We start from the raw sequence: 23,713 nt of genomic DNA, 5'->3' as shown, positions 1-23,713 counted from the left end.
AATGAATCCTCCACTTAATAAAATGTGCATAACAATTCACCAAAGTCTAGGCTACATCTTCAAATGTTTTGTATTGTTCGAACAAAAGTCCAAAACTCAAAGATAGCCAGTTAATAATTAAAAAAGGTAAGAAGATATTCACATTTTGACACAAATTAACGGTTAAACGGGTGTTTTTTTTAAATATACTAAATTACTTTTGAAATTGCTAATAGTAGTGTCGTAATGTACTCAGATCTAGATTGTGGAAATGCTCTTTTAAAAGAAAAATCCTTTGCAGTAATATATACGTTAAAAGGAGTTATAAAGCAGAACATTATTTATAATTATTCACACATTAATGTGTTTGTCACTTCAATGCTGTATTTGGGGAAGATGGAATTCATTTAATAATTTTATATTTAGAATGTTTTACCTCATAAAAAACATACTGTACAATGTATTAGTTGATTATATTTAGAATCTATGCTTTATATGCAAAGTAGCTACAGCTATGAAATAAATACAAGTATAAAGTAACATAAAATAGAAGCTAAAAAAGCGCAAAAAAACCCGATCAGTTGTGTATATTGAGTACTAGTTGATTCATGTTAATTATTAAATCATAGGAGTCCAGAGTTTGTCTGGTGTGATGATGGTGACCTCAGAGGACCCACTGGGGATGAAACGTCACAGTCAAGCTCCGCCCCCTCCGCTCCATCCCCTCGCGCTCGTATGGTCAAACAGCACAGTGTCAACGAGAAAAACCGGAAACCAATGGTTCAAACCTCACAATTAAGGTTCAACCTGTAACCAGTATTTATTCTAATCTACATATTAGTGTGTTAATGGATACATTTCTGTTTTTTAAGATAAGATAATATAATTCCGTATTAGTCCTGCAGTGAGGGAATTCACATTGACAGAAATGTTTGAAGCCTCAAGTGAATTTATTATTCACATATCAGAAGTATACAGCCCCCCCCCCCATCAAAAAATAGTGGTGAAACTGAAGCGTTTGCTGCGTCATAGCTTTTATTCTGAAAGTCCAAACCGGAATAGCATTTTTCCTTCCTTAGCTAGCTTGATGGTGGTGAGGAGAGTGAGAGGCGGTGGGGAAGTGCGTCTGATGGTTCCGCATCCTTCCGTCGTCCCGGACTCCAACCGGCGAGCAGCCAGTTCATATCAGCTGGAGGACATCACGGAAGCAGCAGTCGGGCTGTGCAACCCCTCCCCGCCAGACGCGCTCAATTTAGCGGAAGAAAAGCGGACAAGACGAGAAAATGAACGCGACTCCGCCAGCGGAATACGACTTCGAGCGGCATTTCGACGAAAGAAGAGCCCTGGAATGGATGCAGGAGAACTGGTATGTAGACAAAAGACGACTAGCTTACACAAAGACCAACAAGCCCTGATGAAAGATGTCGGCTTGGACCTCCTGCTCCTCCCGGACAGACGGGCTGTGAACCTGTCACCTCCCCGAGCGCGCGTCTTTTTCACGGTGCTAAAGAGCCGAAGCTAGCTCCATGAAACCGGGGGGGGGGGGGGTTACCCGCTTTAATTCAAACGTCCTTGAGGATGGATCATCTTTGCTCTCATAGGCCGGACTTCAAAACTTGATTTGATTGCATTGAACAGATGCGCGAGCAGATGCGGGTTCGTGTGCAGCTACAGTTTGTTGTCACATTAAATACACACAAAGGAACACAAAGGCCTTCACTGCGCTATTAAGCTCTGCATCGCCCCCCCCCCCCCTCTCCTCCACATCTTCCTTCCCTTATTCCATTCCTTCCTATTTTTCCTCTTTCTCCTCATGCATACTCTCCTCCTCTGGACCTCCTCACAAGATGCAAGAGGATGTTTGAGCTTCAGCATTTCTATCTGCTGAGGCCTCCAGCAGGTTCCTTCTATATATATATATATATGTATAAAATGACCCATTACGAGAGTAAGTGAACATGATGTTCCTTCTGTAAGGTGTGAAACTTTTACCTGCTGGCTACTTCCCCTCCGATGTGAGGAATCAAAGCTTTTCTCTATCATGCAACACATTTATTATGACCCCATAATGCACACAAACCCGCTCCGTCCCTCGCTTACGTAACCATGACGATGTGACTACAAATTGAACCCAGGCGACTGGTGTCATTTGCACAAAATACTACTATATATATAGTAGTATTTTAAAATATGATGCAGTATAAAACTATTATTTCATCTATAAACGAGTTCTGCTTTTTTTCTGTTTCATGAACATTTAGAGTCCCCCCCCCCCTGTATTCATCATCAGTAGCCCCCCCCGTAGCATTAACTGGGTCAAGCAGCATTTACTCTGATATGTTCTGGATTAGTCATCTGGTTTAATTCCCAAACAACCACAAACACAGGAGTACGTAATGCATATTGGAATAGTAATAAATCAGATTTTATTATCAGTTTCTTCCCTCCTGCTTGTGGTGGGTCGGCTGATGAGCCTCACTGTGTCAACAAATCATTTAATCCTGGCTTATGAATGAGGAGGAAGGACCTCGCTGTGCGGTCACCTGGACGGAGGTGATTTAGGGTTCTGAGGGCTCCTCACCAGATAAAGGTCAAAGGTCATTTAGAGGACGCTGTTTTTGCAATCAAATGTATAAAAAGGACGTTCTTCATCTTTTCTTCAGCTAAGGACCACTTACATTTTGTAAACATGTTTTCAAGTAAATTTACTTCAAATTTGAAATTAAATTAGATTAATTAAATTAAATTATTAAATTAAAGTAAATACCAGAGACCCCCTCTGTCCCATGTCCTTTACACGATGTGGTGGTTTACTGGTTTACGGTCGTCTTATACTGGTTAAAAGCAGTTTGATAACAGCAGTTTAAAAGTCTGCTTTAAGACACTAGTGTTGCTATTACTTTTTACTTGACTCTACTCTGCTATTGTTTCACACACTTGTTGTTCTTATATATATTTCTGTATATTTGGAGTCGTCTCAGGCCTCATGGTGTTGCTTGTGTTCACAGGAGCAAGGCCTTCATGTTCTGCGGCCTGTACGCTGCGCTGGTGTTCGGCGGGCAGCACTTCATGAGGGAAAGGCCCAAGCTGAACCTCAGACGGCCTTTGATGCTGTGGTCACTCAGCCTCGCCGTCTTCAGGTGAGTCTCAGATGGTCGACGCTTCCTTGGTGGATTGAGAGTGGATCAAGTCGTTAATCCAGAGAGTTGGGTAAACTGGATGAAATTAGATAACCATCAGTTTCACCTGCACAAGAAACCAGTTCGAGGACACGGCTCCATTCACACCATGAAAACATGCGTCTCATTAGGAAATGTTTCCTGGATGACTGTATGACCACATGTAGCCAAAGTTAACAATATTTAATTAGATACAATAAAGACGCCTCTTGATCTGCAGAAAATCCCATTTGGAGTTTAAGGAGTCTTTTCTAAAAGTAACACAAAGATGACATTCTCTTACAACTGGAGTGAGGTGTTCAAGGACTGTCGGAGAGATGACAATCTGATGATAATGTTTGCTTTTACAGCTTCTGCCCATAAGACAGCCCCCCCCCCTGTATCATGGCCCCCTTTGAGGATATAGGGACATGTTAATGGTCTTGCTCTCTCTGCAGTATCATCGGAGCGCTGAGGACCGGCTCGTACATGCTGCACATCCTCGCAGCCAGCGGCTTCAGGCAGTCCGTCTGTGACAACAGTTTCTATAGCGCCCCCGTCAGCAAGTTCTGGGCATACGCCTTCGTACTGAGCAAGGCCCCCGAGCTGGGTAAGGCTTCTCCTCAATGTCAGAGGGGGGGGCTTCAGGGTTTTGAATCATTTTATATCTTGGTTGTCAAGACCCATATATATATATTTATATTTATATATATATTTCATTCTTTACAGTGGCTAATTCTATGTTTACATCAAGAGCTAAAAACGCGTTAATCGATGTGATTAATGAGGCAGAGATTGATGCAATAAAATATTTTAACGGTGTGCCTGAAGTAAACAAAGTCGACCTGAAACAAAAGCGCCGCTGGTTGCAGTCAGTCAGATCAAAGAGGGCTTTAAAGGTGTCATTTTTCACACGTCGTTATGGTGAAGCAGTGATGGAGCAGACCTCGCCACCCTATTCGTTTCTCTCGGGTTCTTCTTCGGATCGCTGAGGCCTTCCAGGGTTTGGAGGCGGCGTGTGTGTGCGTTTCCTCAGCTGCAGACGGGAAGGAATGTGATCCTCATCACTTGTTTTTCCTTCCCCTCACGCAGGTGACACGGTGTTCATCATCCTCCGCAAGCAGCGCCTCATCTTCCTGCACTGGTACCACCACATCACCGTGCTGCTCTACTCCTGGTACTCCTACAAGGACCAGGTGGCGGGCGGCGGCTGGTTCATGACCATGAACTACTTGGTCCACTCCCTCATGTACACGTACTACGCGGCGCGGGCCGCCGGCCTGCGGGTCCCCCGGCCCTGCGCCATGATCATCACGGCCACCCAGATCCTGCAGATGGTCATGGGCCTGGCCGTGCTGGGCCTGGTGTACCGCTGGATGCACGAGACGCGCTGCCCGTCCAACATGGACAACATTGCGTGGGGCTCCGTCATGTACCTCAGCTACTTGGTCCTCTTCGCTTTGTTCTTCTACCGGTCCTACCTGGGGGGCTCCTCCGGGGACAAAGGGTCCAAAGCAGAGTAGCTGCTCGATGCTCCTCCTCCTTCTCTTGTAGGCGCCTGAAGCTGCACGCGGTGACGCAGGTACGCATCAGGAGCTCTTTGCATATCCATTTAAAGGTGTGCAGCAAATTTGAAACGAGCTTTATAGCAAAAATAGAATAAAATACACAGATATAATTTCATTGGTGTAGAAGCAACTGAAAGTAAGAATTGTTGTTTTTTCGTTAGCCCACATGGGACAACTGAAGGGACTTCATAGTTCTGACCCGTACGTACTGTGCCTCTGAGAAAGGGAACCAAGGAAATATCACCTCCTCGGTGACTAAGACAGTAAGAAACTCATTAGAAACGTCTGAAGTAGAAAGAATAAACCACTTCATACTGTAAAAGGAATAGTTCAGGTTGACTCTTACATATTGGGGGGGGGGGGGGTGTTAAAGCATAAAGACCCAGGGACCAACATGCATCCTGGTTTTAATCTGAAGGGGGACCCAGAGTCCGAATGGAACACACAGCTAGCGACACCTGCTCTTTCCAGGCTTTATGCTAAGCTAAGCTAACCAGAGCAACTATTCTACTAATACTTAAAATAATAGTTATTACCAGCACAAGTGGACCTTCATGATAGTGAGTTCATGATTAACAAAAGAGAACAAAGACACACTGAATGAAAGAAGGGTTGTGCCTAATATTTAGTTCTAAGCTCTAAAACACGTTTTCTTTTATCTGACTTTGACGAAGAGGAACAGCGACTATCGATAAAGATCTCAACACATTCCCTGCTGAGGCGGCTTGTGTCACTGCTTTCACTTCTTCTTCTCTGGTCTTTAAAGAAGAGTTTGTGAACCCGGCTTTGTTTTATGGATCTTACTTCCAACTCAAACCCTACGTGGCCCTCTTATTGTAGTACTACTACATGAAGTACCTCCCATGTGGCGTCTCTTTGTAGTACTACTACATGAAGTACCTCCCATGTGGCGTCTCTTTGTAGTACCTGTACATGAAGTACCTCTCATGTGGCGTCTCTTTGTAGTACCTGTACATGAAGTACCTCCCATGTGGCGTCTCTTTGTAGTACTACTACATGAAGTACCTCCCATGTGGCGTCTCTTTGTAGTACCTGTACATGAAGTACCTCTCATGTGGCGTCTCTTTGTAGTACCTGTACATGAAGTACCTCCCATGTGGCGTCTCTTTGTAGTACCTGTACATGAAGTACCTCTCATGTGGCGTCTCTTTGTAGTACCTGTACATGAAGTACCTCTCATGTGGCGTCTCTTTGTAGTACCTGTACATGAAGTACCTCCCATGTGGCGTCTCTTTGTAGTACCTGTACATGAAGTACCTCTCATGTGGCGTCTCTTTGTAGTACCTGTACATGAAGTACCTCTCATGTGGCGTCTCTTTGTAGTACCTGTACATGAAGTACCTCCCATGTGGCGTCTCTTTGTAGTACCTGTACATGAAGTACCTCCCATGTGGCGTCTCTTTGTAGTACCTGTACATGAAGTACCTCCCATGTGGCGTCTCTTTGTAGTACCTGTACATGAAGTACCTCCCATGTGGCGTCTCTTGTACTACGTACCTGTGCTTGCTGTGGACTTTGGACCCAACAGGTGTGGCTTCACTCATTGTTCTCCTTTATGCAGGACTGATATCTGAGGATCGAGTACCTGTAGAGTAATGTTCCTGTTCTTATCAACCATCAGAAACTAGTACAAAGTACTTCATTGTTTAGTTTGAGCGCTTTAGAAGGAATATTTCACCCATAAAATAAATTCTGACAGTTTACTGCTCAGAGGTCGTTTGGGGAAACTGAAACAAAGCGACCGAGCATGCGAAGGATTTCCAAGGATTTCAATAATCATTTAAAAAAGAAAAAGGGTTTTATGTAACAGGAAATATTCCCGTCTCAGACCTCACATTTTCCTTAATGCAGCCGTGCATGAACTCACAGACCTGGTGATGATTTGTTAAATTGATGCATAATAGTGTCCTTTAACGTCCTTTCACTGCACCTCCTCTGTCCTCCCTTTTCATTCCACTGTGATCTGTTCTCTTCCTTAAAGATGAAAGCGTGACACATGAGACGTCTGTAAATAACTAGAATCTATTTATTTTCTATATTTATCCTTTCACTCGGACTTAGGTCTCCGTTTGATGTTTGTAAACGTTTTCCCACATCTGCTGAAGATGAGCATCACTCTTCATCTCCACGCCGTCTCTCTGAGGGTCAATGTGTGCGTGTGAAGACCAGCGCTCTGCGTGACGTTTACGCGCTTCTTGGTTTTTAGTTTTTATTCAAAGCTCAACGCATGACTCTCTGGGATTGGTCCTGCAGAGGTGAAACATCTGCACAGATTGAAAAACAGGCAGATGTTTTTTTCATTAAGGTTCCCTGACATCACAGGACACACCCCTTTTGTGTGTGTGTGACATCACAGACATCTGCCCCAGTGACATGAAGGTCTTCAGTGCTTCTCTCTCCTTTAAACACCTGAAGATGTTGGATCCAGTGCAAACGGAGGGTTTTTGTAACGTGGGCCATGATTCCTGCTCAGAACTTTTCTTAAACTTGAAATGATGTTGTGCTTCATGTGCCAAACGATGCTGGTGATCTTTGGATGTGGCGAGTCGGGTTCTGCTGCAAACGAAAGGAAAAAATAACAGTTCAAGGGCTTTCATTGTTGAAATGTTGTTTCAATAAATATGTCACAATAATGGTTTTAAACTGTCTCCTTTCTTTGTGATCGTGTTTCAGAAAACACGTGAAGCTAAAAGAGCTTAAAGCGAGAAAAACAACCAGGAACAGAAAAGTTCAACATAAACTGGATATTAAAAAACACTAATATCCAGTTTAAGAGTCAAGGAGAGCTTCTCCTTCTCCTCTCTGGAGACCCAGGAGGTGTTGCTGGACCCTCTGGGGGGGGCAGACTGAGGCCCTGCTGCAGTAGAATGAGAGGCTTTCTAAAGGGGGGGGAGGAGACACAATCAGTGTCGTCCACAAGGAGGCGCTGGAATCACCTCTAAATGAAGGTTCCTCCTGGAAGCTTGAACCACTGGACCCAAACGAATGGACCTCCACTGGTTTGAAAAGCGTTCATTATAACACTTAATACATGTTATTTTATGTTTTAAAACGCCCACAACAGATCATTTAAAGTATAAATATGAATTATTGACATTAACCTTACATATACATGAATGAAGAAAAAAACAAATTAAAATGACAAAGTACTTTTTCGTATTGCAGTAAAGACATTGGTGGTATTGTAGTATTCTCAGATGTAAATATTGTACTTTATATTGTACACTTTATTCATCTGACAGTTACTGTCACCTAAAACAAACTCATTCAAGCCAATGTTAAACATTTGACTTGTGACCCCTGACCTTTTTCCTGATGTCTCCTTTAAACTTTTCAGAGTCACTCAATTATATCTTATCAAATAAACAAAACAAAGATCAGATCTTTGTTATCTTCTTGCTACGTGAGAAGAAGCCTGTGAGGGAGAAGGAGATGGACCCACATTTAGTCATGAGGACACTGGGAGGAGTCTGAAGACACTGGTCCCAGCTGCTCCCTCAACGTGGGACCACAACAACTGAGTGTGTGAGGAATGAGTACAAGGCCCCGATGAGGAGATGAGGAGGAGAGCCTGAAGCCTGCAGGTGACCCTTCCACGGGAGGTCAAAGGTAACGTGTCGTACTCTAGTCAATGAACTCTTTGGTCTTTTCAGGAAACGTTGTTTTTTCATTTTGTGGGATTTGTAGGATTTTATGGATCAATAGATTTATATATATATTATTTATGTGTGTGTGTGTGCATTTTGTGAGGTAAATAAATACAGATGTACATGTGTAGGACAAACTGCAACAATATGATTTTTTGATGATTCATTTGCTGCCCAAACGTGTACCGTGGACTCCTGTAAACCACACACATACCCACAATGCATCAGTGGTCCTGATGAAATGAAGATCTACTGTGTAGGTGTAGATGTTGAGTCAGTGTAACCTGCTGATGTGGTGGTTCTCTCTGGGATTCTGGCCTTGAAGGCCGTGCAGGTGTGTGAGATGCTGCTTGTTGTCCCCCTGCAGGTGGACACCATGTCCCTGTGGATGGTCCTCCCCGTCAGCCTGCCCGTCCTCACCATCTCTGGCATCTGGGTCGTGTGAGTCCTTCACAGTTTCCCTCCCCAGCTGTCCCCACTTTAGCAGAGAGGCTGTGCAAAGGTCCTCGTCCTGGAGGTTCCTCTCGGTCCGTCTGGTCCACTCGTCCCTGCATCATTTAACCCCAATACTGAGATGGGATACAAGGTTTAACTGAGGAACAGCTGTTTAATCTTCTTCTACTTGGAGCAGCAGGCAGCAGACGTTAGCTTAGCATGAGGACTTGAAACGGGGGAAAAAGGGTTTGTTTTAGCAAGATGTCACTTTTTAAAAAACAAATCAATGTCCTCCACCTGATTTCAACCTTGGTTCAATTCTTCTGACCTCGTTATTGATGGAGGTCACATGTCGACTGTCATGCTGAGCAGCTCGTTTGGATCGTTTCAATGATTCTTTACTCTTGATGTAGTTGAGCCTCAGATTGTTGAAATGTGACCACATTTGAACTTTCGCTCTTACTTCTTCTTTAAAAAAATATATTTTTTTATAACATATCAAAATTAAATGAACAAAAAAGGTCAACTCAAAATGTTCACCGATGCTATCTGGCCTGTTACTAAGCAGAAAGTGGAGCCTCGCGATGTCAGAAATGATCCAGACCAGAACCAGAGTGTCTCCTTCCACAGAAGTCTTGTTTCATGCATACGTCGTCCTCATGTTTTTTGATCAATGACACTTCTCTCCTTTGACTTTACAGATACGCGATGGCCTTGTCCAACCAGCACGTGTGTCCTGTGCATAACTGGTACAGCACACTAACCCCCCCCCCCACACACACACACACACACACACATGAATGCATGCATGCACGCACAAACACACAAGGTTTGTTTTTTTAAATAAAACACTGCACATCTCAGTGTCACTAAAGTAAGTTTAGGTTCAAATAGTTGAAATAATTGAAGTGAGAGAAAATCTCGTATTCTGTGAGGCTCCAGCTCAGAGGGGGGGTGGGGGGGGGGGGGGGACAGGGGAGTAATTACTGGCAAGTTGTGAAAAGTGAAAAGCGTGGAAGAGGAAAACTTTCTAAAATTTCGACATTCTGGAACTCACACCTTTAATGAAGTAAATCATCTCCCATTGAAGGAGGAATTTTTTTGCATTCAGTTAAAAACATCACAAACTTTAAATTGTGTTGTTTTTCAAATGACACTTCTGTGCCCTTTTGTTCAAATTGCTCTTCATTAAACCACTAAAAAAAGTCTGCACTCTATAAAGGTTCAAGGGCAGACAGTCCGACTGTTGTGCAATCAGAAAACAGTGTGCGTCAGTTATGAGACCGTTAACCTTCTAATTAAGGTTAATGTTCTACCGCTGTTTGCACATCAGAAGTCACAAAGCTCCAGATGAGTTCAAACCCATTTACTCACTTCAGATTCTCAATGCGCCATCGAGGCATTGATTGAATACAAATCAAACCCACGGGGCCCTGAGCCGTAAAATGTCCAGAGACACAAGAGGAGACACAAGAGGAGACACAAGAGGAGACACAAGAGGAGACACAAGAGGAGACACAAGAGGAGACACAAGAGGAGACACAAGAGGAGACACAAGAGGAGACACAAGCGGAGACACAAGAGGAGACACAAGCGGAGACACAAGAGGAGACACAAGCGGAGACACAAGAGGAGACACAAGAGGAGACACAAGAGGAGACACAAGAGGAGACACAAGCGGAGACACAAGAGGAGACACAAGAGGAGACACAAGAGGAGACACAAGAGGAGACACAAGCGGAGACACAAGAGGAGACACAAGAGGAGACACAAGAGGAGACACAAGAGGAGACACAAGCGGAGACACAAGAGGAGACACAAGCGGAGACACAAGAGGAGACACAAGCGGAGACACAAGAGGAGACACAAGCGGAGACACAAGCGGAGACACAAGAGGAGACACAAGCGGAGACACAAGCGGAGACACAAGAGGAGACACAAGAGGAGACACAAGAGGAGACTCCCAACGAGAGAGAAATAAGGCCACTGCAAAGAGACACCAAACTAGTGCAGGGAGACGTAAAATAAGAGACAGAAAAGACGTTTAGGGCGGATGTTCCACGTTGTTCATGGGGACAGTGTGTGTGTCTGTGTGTGTGTCTGTGTGTGTGTGTGTGTGTGTGTGTGTCCGTGTGTGTGTCGACAGGCTTTATAACGAGTCGTGCGAGGAGCCGCTCCAGCTGCAGAGGGCTGCGGTGCTGTGCTGCACGCTGGACGACATACCTCTCATCAGGTCAGAGGTCATTCTGCCAGGTCATCTCCTTCCTTTAAATGCATGAATGCAGGAAGCTCCCCTCCTTTTCTCAGAGGAGCCGTTGGCTTTCCTTTAACTGCACAGACTAAGGACACAAATAATGCACGTTGCTTCATAACAATTCCCCCCCCCAAGCAATGCCCCCCCCCCCTCTGCTTTCTGTGTCCACCACAGCAAATGTGGAACCTTGCCCCCCGAAAGCTGCTTCTTCAGCCTCATATGCAGCACGGGCTCCTTCATGGGTGAGTCTCCGTTCATCAACACGCCGCCTTGTGTGCGCTCACAACTTCAGACTTGTTTTCTCAGCTGTGACCCCCCCCCCCCCACACACACACACACTCTGGTGAATGGTGCATTTATATGAGCGAAGAGGGCAAGAGGGCCCCCCCAGCACCCCCCCCCCCCTGTTTACTTACTCTGAGAATTAAACTCCAGGAGTTTACGGTGAACTTTGTTCTACTGATGCAAGGATGAAGGGATGAAGAGATGAAGGGATGAAGAAACCAGTTAGTTGTTAGTTTTATTTGGGATTTGGTGCTGATGAGAACGTGTCATGTGATCAGTGATGCTGATCGGCCTGCTGCGCTACGCTCACGTCATCGAGAGGCACCAGAACTGCATCCTGAACACGGCGGGCCTCTCTGCAGCCTGGATCTGTGCCGCCGGCCTCATCATGGTGGGAAACTTCCAGGTAACCTCAACCTGAAGCAGGGGGTCCGACCTGTAACTGCCGAGGTTGTAAATAGATGAAGACAACGATTTATTGTGGAGAAGACGCGTGGGCGCAGGTCCGGGTCGCGACCCGTTGCAGCATCAGGAGGGGCTGAGAGAACAGATGCAAATAAACAGCTGCACATGGAACTGACTTCATGTGTAACGTAACACTTCATGAACAAATGGGATTAACAGTAGAAAGCCTTTCCTTCAGTGTTTTTTATAGATTAGCTGACCCGTTGATGGTGGGATCATCCTCTGGGGAACATGATTGGGGGAATTACATTAACGCATCCCACACAGTGCGCTGCTGTAAAGGAGCAGTTAGGGGTTGAGTGCCTTGCTCAGGGACAGTTGGAGCAGCCGGGTTTTCCACCCACACCAAAGTGCTTGTGTTCATCTCCAGGTGGACTTGGCCAAAGTGCTGCACTACGTGGGGGCCGGCGTGGCCTTCCCCTCCAGCATGCTGTTCCTGTGCCTCCAGTCGGCTCTGACCTACAAGCTGGCCCAGACGCAGGAGGAGTACCGAGTGGGTCACCTACGGGGGGGCATGGCCCTGCTGGCTCTGGTGGCACTGGTGCTCAGTATCCTGCACACATGGAGACGAATATATGTTTATATATGCATATAATTATATTATATAAAATAGGGCCGGGACTCGATTAAAAATATGAATATAATTAATTAGAGGCTTTGTAATTAATTAATCAAAATTAATCGCATTTTAATTGCATAAATATTTGACCTGAGAACAGTGAGAAGTATTTTTTTCACATGGATTCCAGCAAACAAGTGTAGAAATATATTATAATATATTTAGAAATATAGTACTTTCAGAAATTCAGGTAGCCTATAGGTAAGTAGACCTTCTGTAAACTAGGTTTTTTTAAGTAGACCAATACTTTCAAGTACATTGTGAGTTCTGGTGTCTCTAGTGGAATCAAAGCTGACCTTCCTGATCCACATTTGGGATTTGATTCTCTTTCCTCAAGGTGCCGTGTGTCAAACGTGTTTATTTCTTCCGGGATTTATTCTCCACTCAGCTGAGGAGGACCCTCAGACTGGTTTAGCTCCATAGGGGAGTCGGTATGGATCCTCTCAATTCACACGCGGGCATCAGCACACATGTCGAAAAAAGTGAAATAAGGATCACAGCATAAAAGTAGTGAAATCAACTAGGGCTTTATTAGAAATGCCATTATATGACTTTACTTGAACGGTTGTGGATTCCAGCCTGTGTGGTGGAACAGTGCAGGGAGATAGCAGGAAGGCTGAAGTGTGGAGGATCCTCAGTTCAAACCTGCTCTCTCAGAAGGAGGGTTTGGTTGCAGTCAGGGCTTCAAACTGTAAACTTTCAAACAGTTTTGAGGTTTAGTAAACAATCCCAAGGTCGAATATGAGAAACGGACACAATGAGGCATGTGCTTGAACAGTACAAGGGAACAACTGAAGGGCTGCAGTCTCCAACCTGCTGTCTGAGGTTGTGGGTTCATGCCCCTTCATGCAGACATCACTTCTGCTTTGAAAGAGTTTTGAGGTTTGAGTAGCAATCTCAAGGTTAAATACAACAAACAAAGGGTTGGTTAGTGTGTGGTGAAGTAGCACAGTGGAAGAGCAGCTGCCACAAGCCTGCACTGCATTTGAAGGTTGTGGGTTCAAGCCCAGTCTTGGGTTTGAGCCTTTGGCTTTACTTCAGGTTTGAGTAGCAATCTCAAGGTTAAATACAACAAACAAAGGGTTGGTTAGTGTGTGGTGAATTAGCACAGTGGGAGAGCTGCTGCCACAATCCTGCACTGCACTTGAAGGTTGAAGGTTCAAGCCCAGTCTTGGGTTTGAGCCTTTGGCTTTACTTCAGGTTTGAGTAGCAATCTCAAGGTTAAATACAACAAACAAAGGGTTGGTTAGTGTGTGGTGAAGTAGCACAGCGGAAGAGCTGCTGACATAAGCCCCTGCACTGCACTTGAAGGTTGTGGGTTCAAGCCCAGATGTGGAATTAGAATTTAAAAAGAGTTTTGAGGTTTAGCTCAAATGCTCAAGGTTAAATAGGAGAATCAAAGTTGGCAAAATGTGACCAGGACTGGTAGTGTAGGGGTGCAAGCTAGAGCCCAGAAGCCTCTGTGCGCACCGCCAGTGGGTTCAAATCCCGCTCGTGCCAAGTCTTGAGCACACTGCCGCGGAGGTAGTAGTGGGGGCATTGTCCCCACGGTTGTTTCGGAGAAGTGAACCCTAGGGGTTATGCAGAAACACAAGGCGCGTTCACTTGAGTTATGATGGCATTGTCAAGAATGATGAAGAATCTTTTGCTAATGAATTGAATTTGATGTTAATTGCTTTGCTTTAGCACTTATTAGCTATGCTACGTAGCCTAGAGGGTTCCACCTTTTTGACGGGAGAGAAGTAAAGATGAGCAGTGATGTGTCTCATTCAGTGGTCACACTGACATGAAACTTATTACAGCCTCTGAGGGCATTTTTCAAGACAATCACATGTTTGTCTACTTCAGGGCATCCTGTGGACAACCTTAAACTGACAGTCTGGCACAGGGTGTAGATTTGTTTACCCTTTTTAGTGCATCCACCCTCCAATTCTCTGTTACATTCAAATTCAACTCACTTGTGCCTTTACCAATGCAGGAAGGATGAATAGCATGGTTGATCCTCCAAGATGCACCAATCCATCTCTGGGGCAATATCCCATTAGGATTTTTTATAAATGTCAGTTACCCAAAACTAAAAAAGGATTTAGGAAGAGCCAGCATGTCCCTTGAGGGTTGAACCCAGATAAGGTTTAAAGTTCAGAAATTTGGGGCATTTGGCATTAGTGACAGGGACGTGTAGGTTGCTCCATCTAAGATCATTCCAGTCATGTCATGGGAAAAAAAATATTGTGAAAAAAGTCAAAATATGTAGGGTCAAAAAAGAAAAGATTTTTTTTAAAATAATAGGTAGAAAAATTATTATAAAAATATATGTAAGGTCAATATATATATTATATATATATATATATTATTAGGGCCGGGTCTCGATTAAAAATATTAATCTAATTAGAGGCTTTGTAATTAATTAATCAAAATGAATCGCATTTTAATTGCATATAAATTTGACCTGAGAACAGTTAGAAGTAATTTTTTTCACATTTCACATTTATTCTGCTGCATCTCAAATATAAGCACTGTGTGAACTGCAATGTATTTTAATTTAAATAAATGGAAATAACATACTAACACACTTTTTCTAAATGTAATTTTACACATAAATTGACGGTTTGAATCCCGTCTGCCCCATGTGGAAGTGTCCCTGAGCAAGACACCTGACCCCTAATTGCTCCTCGGGCAAAATGTAAGGCATGGGCTATAATGCAGTTACTTTGGATAAAAGCATCAGCTAAATATAATGTAATGTAAAATATGACAATTTTCAGAAAAGAAAGAAAAACAAAACCGTTGCTACTTTGAAACTTATCATCACTCATCTTGTTACTGATTTAAGGAATTGAGAGTAACTCATTCTACTTCAATAGTGTAACATGATTTAGAATTTTCATATTTCAGTAATCAGAATCCAATGTTTCATTAGTGACAGTAAAAAGGGTTTGTTTCTGCTGGTTGTGCTACGAGGCCCCCTGCTGGAGAGGCAACGCCTCACACCCCTCGACCCCTTTTAGTGTGTAAATGAACACATGAAAAATAAGAAAGTTCTTGATAAAGACAACAGAGAGTGTGTGTTTGGATTCAGGAGCCCCCCCCCCCCGCCCTCACTGTGCAGCCACTGTTCTCCTTGACCTCAAACTCACCAGGTGGAGTTTTCTTCTGCCAGGAGAGCTTCGCCCTGCAGCACGCCTCCGCCATCTTCGAGTGGACCTACTGCACGCTCATCATGCTCTTCTACGGGACTTTCGCCTTCGAGTTCGCCGGCATGTCGGGCGACACGCTGATGGTCCTGTCCCGAGGAGGAACGGGGGGGCAGAGCTTCTCCACCTCTTCCGGACACAAGATGGAGGCGGTGGGCCGCGGCTCCAACCGCCACCAGTCAGACAGTTTGTCGACGCTGTGATGGAGGACCCATCGCTCTCGTCTTCTCGGCCTTCCATCAGACGCTGGAGTCAGAAGGTTTGGAGCTTCAGACGTGGACCTCTTCACAGAAGCCGTCTGATGGACTGAAGGGGACTGGATGATGTGCCATTCTGAATGGGATGTTTCCATGAATGGATTAGTGAGCATGTCTAGGATGACTGTCCCCCCCCACCCCCCACCTGGCCTTCACCTGCACAATGACCCCGACCTGTGGAATATTTCTCTCTCACTTTCAATTGTTTCTACGGTTTGATGGAACCAAACTATTTGCTTTGTGTGAATTGTGTCAAACGCAGAAACACGAACGAGAACATTCCGTTTTGTGATGTTTTAAGAGAACAAAACAATAAAAGCAGATATGAAGAAAACAAATTAGTTGTTTATTTTGCAGCTTTGAAGAAAAATCAAAGGCCGTTTTTCAATGTTTTATTGTTCAAAACTCATATTTACAGTATTTAAGAGGTTCTTTGGTTTCTGTGACTTTTAAACATCTGCTTATGACCTTCACACAGTTCTTAGTGTAAAAATATCAAACTGAAGACATTATTTAAGACCTTGACTTTTAAATGAAATAACAATCATTACAATATTAATCATGATGTAATGCAATTAAAGATTTTTCATCCTGTATCCTAAAACCTGTAGTTATTAGTTAAAACATCCATAGTCTGAGACGTCTATTTTTTGTCTTAGATTCATGTTTTGAAGAAATATCCGTTTCACCTTAAATTACCTTTATTAAAGCAAATATGATGTTAAATGAAGAAATGTCAGGACGCGGGTGCGAGGGCAATGAGGGAGGACTCAGACGCGGAGTAGTGTTGAAAAATAAAAGGACTTTAATAGTCAAAAACTTGAAATCAAAATCACTCCAACCGAAAAAAGGACCGGAAGGAGGCAAAAACAAAACAGACAAAAACAGGGACCTGGACTTGAAAACACGAATAGACTTACTTGACACATGAACGGTCGACATGTAATGACGCCACACAAGACCAGAGACTCACAGGCTTAAATACACAAGGTGCAGGTGATTGGACACAGGTGGAAAGGATCAGGCACGGCAGACAATCACAGGACAAGGCAGGAAGTGAAGTTACCCAGGAACACTACAAACTAAGACAAGAAGCACACCCAAACCGTGACATGAAATGTGCATTGATTTCATAACAAAATTCTAAAAACTTGTAAGACTTTAGGTTCGATACTAAAAAATGCAGCTATTCATTGTACATAATCAACATTAAGAAGCTTTCAGGATTATTTCCCCATTAATTAGTCGCTAATATTTGAAACCTCTTCAACAGTATTTTAATATTTCATATTTATTCTTTTCTTTCAAGTGTTGTTGGGTCTTTAATTTACATTCAAGTCAAATCCTAAGAGAGACTGACTACTTTTATTTAGTATACCTGTAGACTTTCTCATAGGGTCAGAACACTAAATTTAAAACACTAAAATGAACATGAGCGTAAATTTTAAGCTGCATGAGGCAAAGAATTTATACCTTCTTTGGTAAATCTGCTGTATACCTTTGTTTTTTTAATGTAGATCAAGACTCTAAAGGTCTTTCATCACGTTCATTATTCATAACTAAAATAGTTTGGTGCTGAGGAACAAAGGAGATGTTTCATCCTGAGACACTAAAACCTGCAGCACGACAGAAATGTAAAAACACCAAATGTTTCACTGTGAAACCTGCTGCTGTCATGTGACCCAAACAGCTGACTCGTGACGATGAAACGTTCTCCTATCGTCCAATCGGCAGCAAGTATCTGCACCCGCCCCGGCTATCCGTCCCCCATCTCTCAATTACTCTGTGTATCTACTACACAGATACTTTAGAAGTTGAGGTTCTTCGGGACCTCCCAGGGAAACTCCTTCCTGCCAAAGTGACCGTAGCAGGCCGTCTTCTGGTAGATGGGTCTCTTCAGGTCCAGGTCCCTGCAGCACAACAGATGAATCAGGCCACACAAGTATGGAGCTAAAGGACAGCGTTGAGGTTCTTCACTTGAGTATTTACGTACTTCTACTCCACCACATCTATTTGACAGCTTCAATGTCTAAATGTTTTCAGCAGTTTCACTGAAGAAACATTTCTCCTCTGAACTCCTCACACGGCTTCAACTGAAGTTACAATGAGAAACTGTTAACTGCTCTTGGATCAGTGCGGTTTGGTCCTGGTTCTTCATCAGTGAATGAGACATTCAGAGCCACAGTGGTATTCTTCTACAATTAGAAGGCTCGTGCAGATTAACCAGCGACTCCACATTTCTGTTAGTACTTTAGGAGACATCTCCTGCTCAGGTTTACACACTTTATGTCACGTTTCCTTGTGGGTGAGAACCACATGGTCTAAACAAGCCTCGATGGGTCAAAGTGAGTCAACGTTCTATCCGACCTGACGATGACGCCGGGTCTGAGGTCGAAGTTCTTGTTGACGACCTGCAGCAGCTCCTTCTCGCTCTGCTGGGAGGAGCCGTAGGTGAAGAGGGAGATGGAGATCGGGTGGGCGACCCCGATGGCGTAGGACACCTGAGGTCACAGACGAGAGGAACATGAAGGTATCTCTGACGCGCTGGAGCAGGTTCTTCTCATCCAGGGTTTGGAGTACTTCAGGAACAACACCTAAGCAGTTATTGTAACTCCAACATTGTTTATCATTTAGTATTTCTGGATCTTCTCTTGAAGCCCACTAAGTGCTTCCCTTGGAAGGCGGGGGCCTCACAGATGTACACATTGAAGGATTTCTATTGGTCGAACCTGCACCAGGACCCTCCTGCACAGCCCGGCCTTCACCAGAGACTTGGCCACCCAGCGCGCGGCGTAGGCGGCCGACCGGTCCACCTTGGTGTAGTCCTTCCCAGAGAAAGCCCCCCCGCCGTGCGCCCCCCAGCCTCCGTACGTGTCCACGATGATCTTCCTGCCCGTCACTCCGGCGTCCCCCTGGGGAGTCACGGGGAACATTTACGGTCTACGGTGGCAACCAGAGAGCCTCGTGGTGTCACGTGAGGGACTCGAACCTGCGGCCCGCCGATGACGAAGCGTCCGCTGGGCTGCAGGTGGTACACGGTGTCGGCGTCCAGGTACCTGGCGGGGACCACCGCCTTGATGACCTTCTCCCTCAGGACCTCCTTCTGCTCCTCAAGGCTCACCTCGTCGTCGTGCTGCACCGAGACCACCACGGTGTGGACCCTCCTGGGGACCACGGCGCCGTTCTCCTGGCTGTAGTGAACCGTCACCTGACGAAGGGGGGGGGGTCGAAGTTTACTGTACATTTTACATTATATACAGCAAAGAGTGGGGTGTTGTCTGGTCTATTTTTTGTTATTTATTTATAATCTGTTTTGTCTCTTTGCAGCTGTCTCTAGTGTCTTTGTAGTTGTTTTATGTCTCTTTGTAGTCGTTTTGTGTCTCTTTGTAGTTGTTTTGTGTCTCTTTGTAGTCGTTTTGTGTCTCTTTGTAGTCGTTTTGTGTCTCTTTGTAGTCGTTTTGTGTCTCTTTGTAGTCGTTTTGTGTCTCTTTGTAGTTGTTTTGTGTCACTTTGCAGTCGTTTTGTGTTTCTTCTGCCCTCGCGATGCTCACCTGCGTCTTGGAGTCCGGGCGCAGCCAGGGAACCGACCCGTTGCGTCTGAGCTCGGCCATCTTGGCGTTGAGTCTGTGCGCCAGGACGACGGTGAGGGGCATGCACTCCTCCGTCTCATCCGTGGCGTAACCGAACATCAGACCCTGTCCTCGGGGGACAAATCAGTCCTGGAACTCAGTATGTTGACTCGCACACTGTCCTCGGTACATTTTGCAGTCATTGAGTGGCTCGTTTTAGATTCAGATGATACGACCAGTAGTATAAAGGTAGTATAACTAAGTACCCGCTTTACATCAATGGGTCAGAAATAGTACATTTTAATGCTAATATTTGTTGTGTATCCAAGTAAGATTTTGAATGAATCATTTAAACTCTCCAAAAGGCTAAAAATCAGACCAGATGACCTGGTCTCCGGCTCCGATGTCGCTCTCCAGACGATCGATGTGGACTCCCTGTGCGATGTCAGGAGACTGCTGCTCCAGGGCCACCAGCAGGTTACAGGTCTTATAATCAAAGCCTGGACAGACAGAGACGGGGAGGACAGGCGACACGCCGCATGAAGTCATGAGCCCACCAGCTGCTGAAGGTAGCACCAAGCATCTGGATTCGCTCTCACCCTTGTCCGAGTTGTCGTATCCGATGTCCCGGATGGTGTCCCTCACCACCTTCTGGTAGTCCACGTTGGCTCTGGACGTGATCTCGCCACAGAGCAGCACCATGCCGGTCTTACACACCGTCTCTGAGGACACAGGGACACGTTCCTTCCCATGAGATAACAAAGTGACGTGAAGGTTTGACAGAGTCCTTCTTGACCATTTGAATGCTGTCGAACTGAAGTGATCAGAGGCCTCCGTCTTATTTCCTTTCACTTGTTCTTACCTCTTATTATTCTTTTTTTATTATTTCTGTATATATATTTATGTCCGTCGAATGCAGCAACCAAATAGTTTTTTCTTGTCTAATTTAATATGTTTTGAAAATGTATTTAATAACTTTAATTCATAAACATATTTTCTGGACTTGTGTTATTTAATTTTAATGTATTTAATTTGAATTAAACTATTAGAATTATATCAAAATGAATGAAAACAAAACAAATATAACAAAAGTACGGTTATGTTTTGTCTTTACATCTGACACTTGTCACTCACCACAGGCCACCTTGGCATCGGGGTCCTGCTTCAGGTGAGCGTCCAGCACCGCGTCACTGATCTGGTCACAGATCTTATCTGAAAAAGAAATTATTATTCAATATATTACTATTCAATATATACATTTCTTTACGTCTCTCATGTGCACTTTCTGCTGCACATTCCTCATCCGATCACTGCCCCCCGGATCTGGAGCTCCACAAATAGACCGTGACACGGAACACCGGACCCCCATCCCGGAGAGTCGTCCCCCCCCCCCCCCATACACACCCCCCCCCACACCTTGCACCGTCATCAACATGCTGGTGAAGTTTGAGAGTTTTTTCAAGAATGTGACGCGTTGCTCAGGTCACAGAATCCTAATAATAAAGTTTCCAAAGTGAATAATGAGACATTTGCTGATGGTCATTTTATTTACTATTTTCAATGCAAATCAACTTCTTTCCTAAATCCAGTTACATTTGTTTACTGCAGTTGTTCACTGTAATTCTTGCTCCAGTTACAACAAAAATGAAATTACATGAGTACTTTAAAAAAAATGGCTTTAAGTCTCAAATAAAACCATAAATGTATTTTTCTCATCAGAACTTTCCGTGTACTTAAATATGTTTTATGTCAACTGTTGTACTTCATTTCAAGTCACAGGAAAAGTTCAGAAATGTAAAATACGAAGCGATACCTTGCTGTCTGTCTGTTCACCTGTCTGTCTGTTCACCTGTCTGTCTGTTCACCTGTCTAACCCTAATGGCGGACTGTCAGGTGGTGCGAGGGGCGTGTCGTGTCACCTGGGCCCACAGGCACCACCCGGCGGACACTCTGTGAAGCAAATCTAACGCACCTCACATGACGCGCTCTACAGCTGCGATATCAAACATGCTAACATACTAATATGCTAACATACTAATATGCTAACATACTAATATATACAGTGTACCTAAGTCATCTGTGGTCAGAGTTTGATCCCATTATCAAGTGTGTTCCAGGAATGTATTGATCTATTAATCTGTTGACCAAGTATCTGTTTCAGTTATTTATCAAACACTAACATTTACATATTTCTGCTCTCCTTCGTCACATTTTAAACAAACCGAATATCCTCAAAGTAATTGGAAGACATCGCGTTGGGTTTAAGGAACTCGTGATTGGAAGTTTATCATATTTCATGGACAGAAAGAAGGAATCAGCAACATTAACTGAACCTGCTGCACCACATGAGGAAGGACACTGAACTACCTGAGAGGGAGCTCAGAGTGGTTTTTATTTATGATCTACACTTCCTGTCACATAACGGGTCTGAACATCTCAAAGCAACGAGTGTCGGGCCACCTTCAGGCAGGAGAAGCAGCTGGTATCTGATGGAGGTAAAGCTTCACCATCGCTCTCTAAATAGAAAGGCAGATGGATTACTGGATGGCCCCGGAGGCCCTGGAGGCCCAATGGGTCGGGGCCCCCGTGGCACACAAGAACTACAATGAGACCGGAAAAAACTACAAGGAGAAACAAAGAGCCGTGCAACAACTATTACACAAAACATACACAAAACAACACAGAACGCACAAAGAGACACAAGAAAGAGGCATGAAATAAAGATCCAGACATTAAAGGCTCGTCTGGCTCCATCGGGCTTCATGCACATTCCTCAAAGTCATCAATGATCAGTGAAACATGAAGCTCCTCATTCATAACCCGGGGGGGGGGGCCTCTACTCACCGGGGTGTCCCTCTCCCACAGACTCTGAGGTGAACATGAAGGAGCCGTCGAGAGCAGCTCGCTCGTAGGTCCCGTCCGTGGTGCCGTTCATGTTGGTTCCTGGAGAGAGGAAGCTGTGGGAATAATCCAAACCGGGAGTTTCTGGGAGGGGGGGGGGGGCACAAAGACGGACAGCGTGGCTGCAACCTAATCTCACCCAGGCAGAACTCGGCACTATATGAGGCTAAAAACAACACATGGGTGGGGGGTGCCATATGAACCAGTGGGTTAGACCATTCAGAGGCCAGGGGGGGGGGGCGTGGGGGGGGGGTTCCTCTCTCGACAGGAAGTGGACTCGTCAAACTGTTGAGTCCCAGAGTTTATTTCATCCACATGTTTTACTTTGAAGGTTCTCCTCTGGTTCATTGTGCCCCGCTCTTTTGTTTCTTTGTACCTGGGGGCCCCTGAGGTCTCTGATGAGGGGGGGGGGCTCAGTTAACACAAGCAGGATCCCGCGACTAAGTACGTTTACAACACTTGGTACTTTGCACTTCTACTTCTCACATAGTTGCTCTGCATAATGAGCTCGTTTGATACTTTAAGTGCATTTTGTTGCTGATAATTATTGTTTTTATAATGTGGCGTTTAATCACTTAAACGAAACAAAATGATTTCAATACTTTACATGGTTTTACTTCACAATCTAATGAAATATTATTTTCATTTTTTAAAACCTACTTCCACGAAGTAAAATTCTTTAAAAAGTGGTTTTATAGGTTAAACAAAAACTAAATTGAATGAAAAAACTATATATATATAACTATATATATATATATATATACTGTATATCCGAGGCCGCACTGCCACCTGCTCTGGGATCAGTGCGAACGCGAGTCTGGAGCCAGCAGGGCCCTGCCGGGGGCAGCAGAGGTCAGAGGTCAGAGGCTGAGGAGGCGGTTTGAGCTTGTTGCCTCTGTCTGCTGGACGATGGTCCTGCTGATGTTCAGGAAGATGCTGATGTTCATCTGTGGCTCCCTGGAAACCGGAGGGAAAGTTATTCAACACAGGTTTCTTATCATGTTTGCGCCTGAATTTAAAGCCGAGGCCTCATGATGTTTCTGTGATTGTGGGCCACATAAAGACAAATAACCACACTGATCCATGCATCTTGATTTGAGTGGTTTTACTGAGAGCTTCTAACTTGAATTACAACGTCAAATCTTCCCTTAAAACAGTGAGGGAGAAGCTTCTGAACATTGTTTTCACATTTGAATGCGTCTATTCACAAATTAATCTGAGATATCTGTATATAGTGAATGTGTTTTAAAGATCATAGTATTTACAACATGCATGAATCATTGTTACTGTACTGTTATGCTAACATAATATTATTTAATTTAATATATTTTAAAAAGGTAATTTCATGTGAGAATGTTGAT

At 44.4% G+C, this 23,713-nt stretch overlaps 3 protein-coding genes across 5 annotated transcripts; 2 read left to right on the top strand and 1 right to left on the bottom strand.

The window, feature by feature from the left end:
- Window positions 1-1,065: 1,065 nt before the first annotated feature.
- LOC119213066 (elongation of very long chain fatty acids protein 6-like) lies at window positions 1,066-7,359 on the top strand. Its single transcript, XM_037464093.2, has 4 exons — window positions 1,066-1,345; window positions 2,988-3,119; window positions 3,596-3,747; window positions 4,230-7,359. Exons 1-4 carry the CDS (start codon window positions 1,263-1,265, stop codon window positions 4,658-4,660), a joined length of 798 nt encoding a protein of 265 aa, XP_037319990.1. The 5' UTR covers window positions 1,066-1,262; the 3' UTR covers window positions 4,661-7,359.
- Window positions 7,360-7,834: 475 nt separating this feature from the next.
- LOC119213065 (transmembrane protein 150A-like) lies at window positions 7,835-16,421 on the top strand. Of its 3 annotated transcripts, XM_037464091.2 has the most exons (8): window positions 7,835-8,335; window positions 8,741-8,814; window positions 9,510-9,557; window positions 10,955-11,041; window positions 11,237-11,304; window positions 11,626-11,753; window positions 12,183-12,360; window positions 15,572-16,421. In XM_037464091.2, the coding sequence occupies exons 2-8, from the start codon at window positions 8,750-8,752 to the stop codon at window positions 15,826-15,828; spliced, it is 831 nt and encodes a 276-aa protein (XP_037319988.1). In that variant the 5' UTR covers window positions 7,835-8,335; window positions 8,741-8,749; the 3' UTR covers window positions 15,829-16,421. The 3 variants fall into 3 exon arrangements, with proteins under 3 accessions (XP_037319988.1, XP_037319987.1, XP_062415937.1); XM_037464090.2 differs by lacking the exon at window positions 7,835-8,335 and having other exon boundaries at window positions 8,513-8,814; XM_062559953.1 differs by lacking the exon at window positions 7,835-8,335 and having other exon boundaries at window positions 8,515-9,054; window positions 15,572-16,419.
- Window positions 16,422-16,664: 243 nt separating this feature from the next.
- On the bottom strand, window positions 16,665-22,440 carry LOC119213064 (S-adenosylmethionine synthase). Its single transcript, XM_037464089.2, has 9 exons — window positions 22,296-22,440; window positions 20,586-20,663; window positions 20,051-20,173; window positions 19,839-19,951; window positions 19,434-19,577; window positions 18,872-19,090; window positions 18,612-18,794; window positions 18,250-18,383; window positions 16,665-17,792 (listed from the first exon to the last, which is right to left on the bottom strand). Exons 1-9 carry the CDS (start codon window positions 22,384-22,386, stop codon window positions 17,690-17,692), a joined length of 1,188 nt encoding a protein of 395 aa, XP_037319986.2. The 5' UTR covers window positions 22,387-22,440; the 3' UTR covers window positions 16,665-17,689.
- Window positions 22,441-23,713: the final 1,273 nt, after the last annotated feature.

The sequence above is a fragment of the Pungitius pungitius genome, chromosome 21, assembly GCF_949316345.1.
Source record: "Pungitius pungitius chromosome 21, fPunPun2.1, whole genome shotgun sequence".
Lineage (NCBI taxonomy): Eukaryota > Metazoa > Chordata > Actinopteri > Perciformes > Gasterosteidae > Pungitius > Pungitius pungitius.
This window is presented reverse-complemented; position numbering and strand designations above follow the sequence as displayed.

What these genes read in the sequence shown, in the direction of transcription:
- LOC119213064 (XM_037464089.2), bottom strand. Translation starts at nt 22,386, where the DNA reads ATGAACGGCACCACGGACGGGACCTACGAGCGAGCTGCTCTCGACGGC. An exon ending in GCAGGAGGGTCCTGGTGCAG is followed by an intron (nt 18,384 to 18,611) that starts GTTCGACCAATA and finishes CTGTGACCTCAG; the next exon opens with GTGTCCTACGCCATCGGGGT. An exon ending in AGACCCGGCGTCATCGTCAG is followed by an intron (nt 17,793 to 18,249) that starts GTCGGATAGAAC and finishes GTTGTGCTGCAG; the next exon opens with GGACCTGGACCTGAAGAGAC.
- LOC119213065 (XM_037464090.2), top strand. Translation starts at nt 8,717, where the DNA reads ATGCTGCTTGTTGTCCCCCTGCAGGTGGACACCATGTCCCTGTGGATG. An exon ending in ATCTCTGGCATCTGGGTCGT is followed by an intron (nt 8,815 to 9,509) that starts GTGAGTCCTTCA and finishes TTGACTTTACAG; the next exon opens with ATACGCGATGGCCTTGTCCA. An exon ending in TCTGGTGGCACTGGTGCTCA is followed by an intron (nt 12,361 to 15,571) that starts GTATCCTGCACA and finishes CAAACTCACCAG; the next exon opens with GTGGAGTTTTCTTCTGCCAG.
- LOC119213066 (XM_037464093.2), top strand. Translation starts at nt 1,263, where the DNA reads ATGAACGCGACTCCGCCAGCGGAATACGACTTCGAGCGGCATTTCGAC. An exon ending in CTCAGCCTCGCCGTCTTCAG is followed by an intron (nt 3,120 to 3,595) that starts GTGAGTCTCAGA and finishes CTCTCTCTGCAG; the next exon opens with TATCATCGGAGCGCTGAGGA. An exon ending in GAGCAAGGCCCCCGAGCTGG is followed by an intron (nt 3,748 to 4,229) that starts GTAAGGCTTCTC and finishes CCCCTCACGCAG; the next exon opens with GTGACACGGTGTTCATCATC.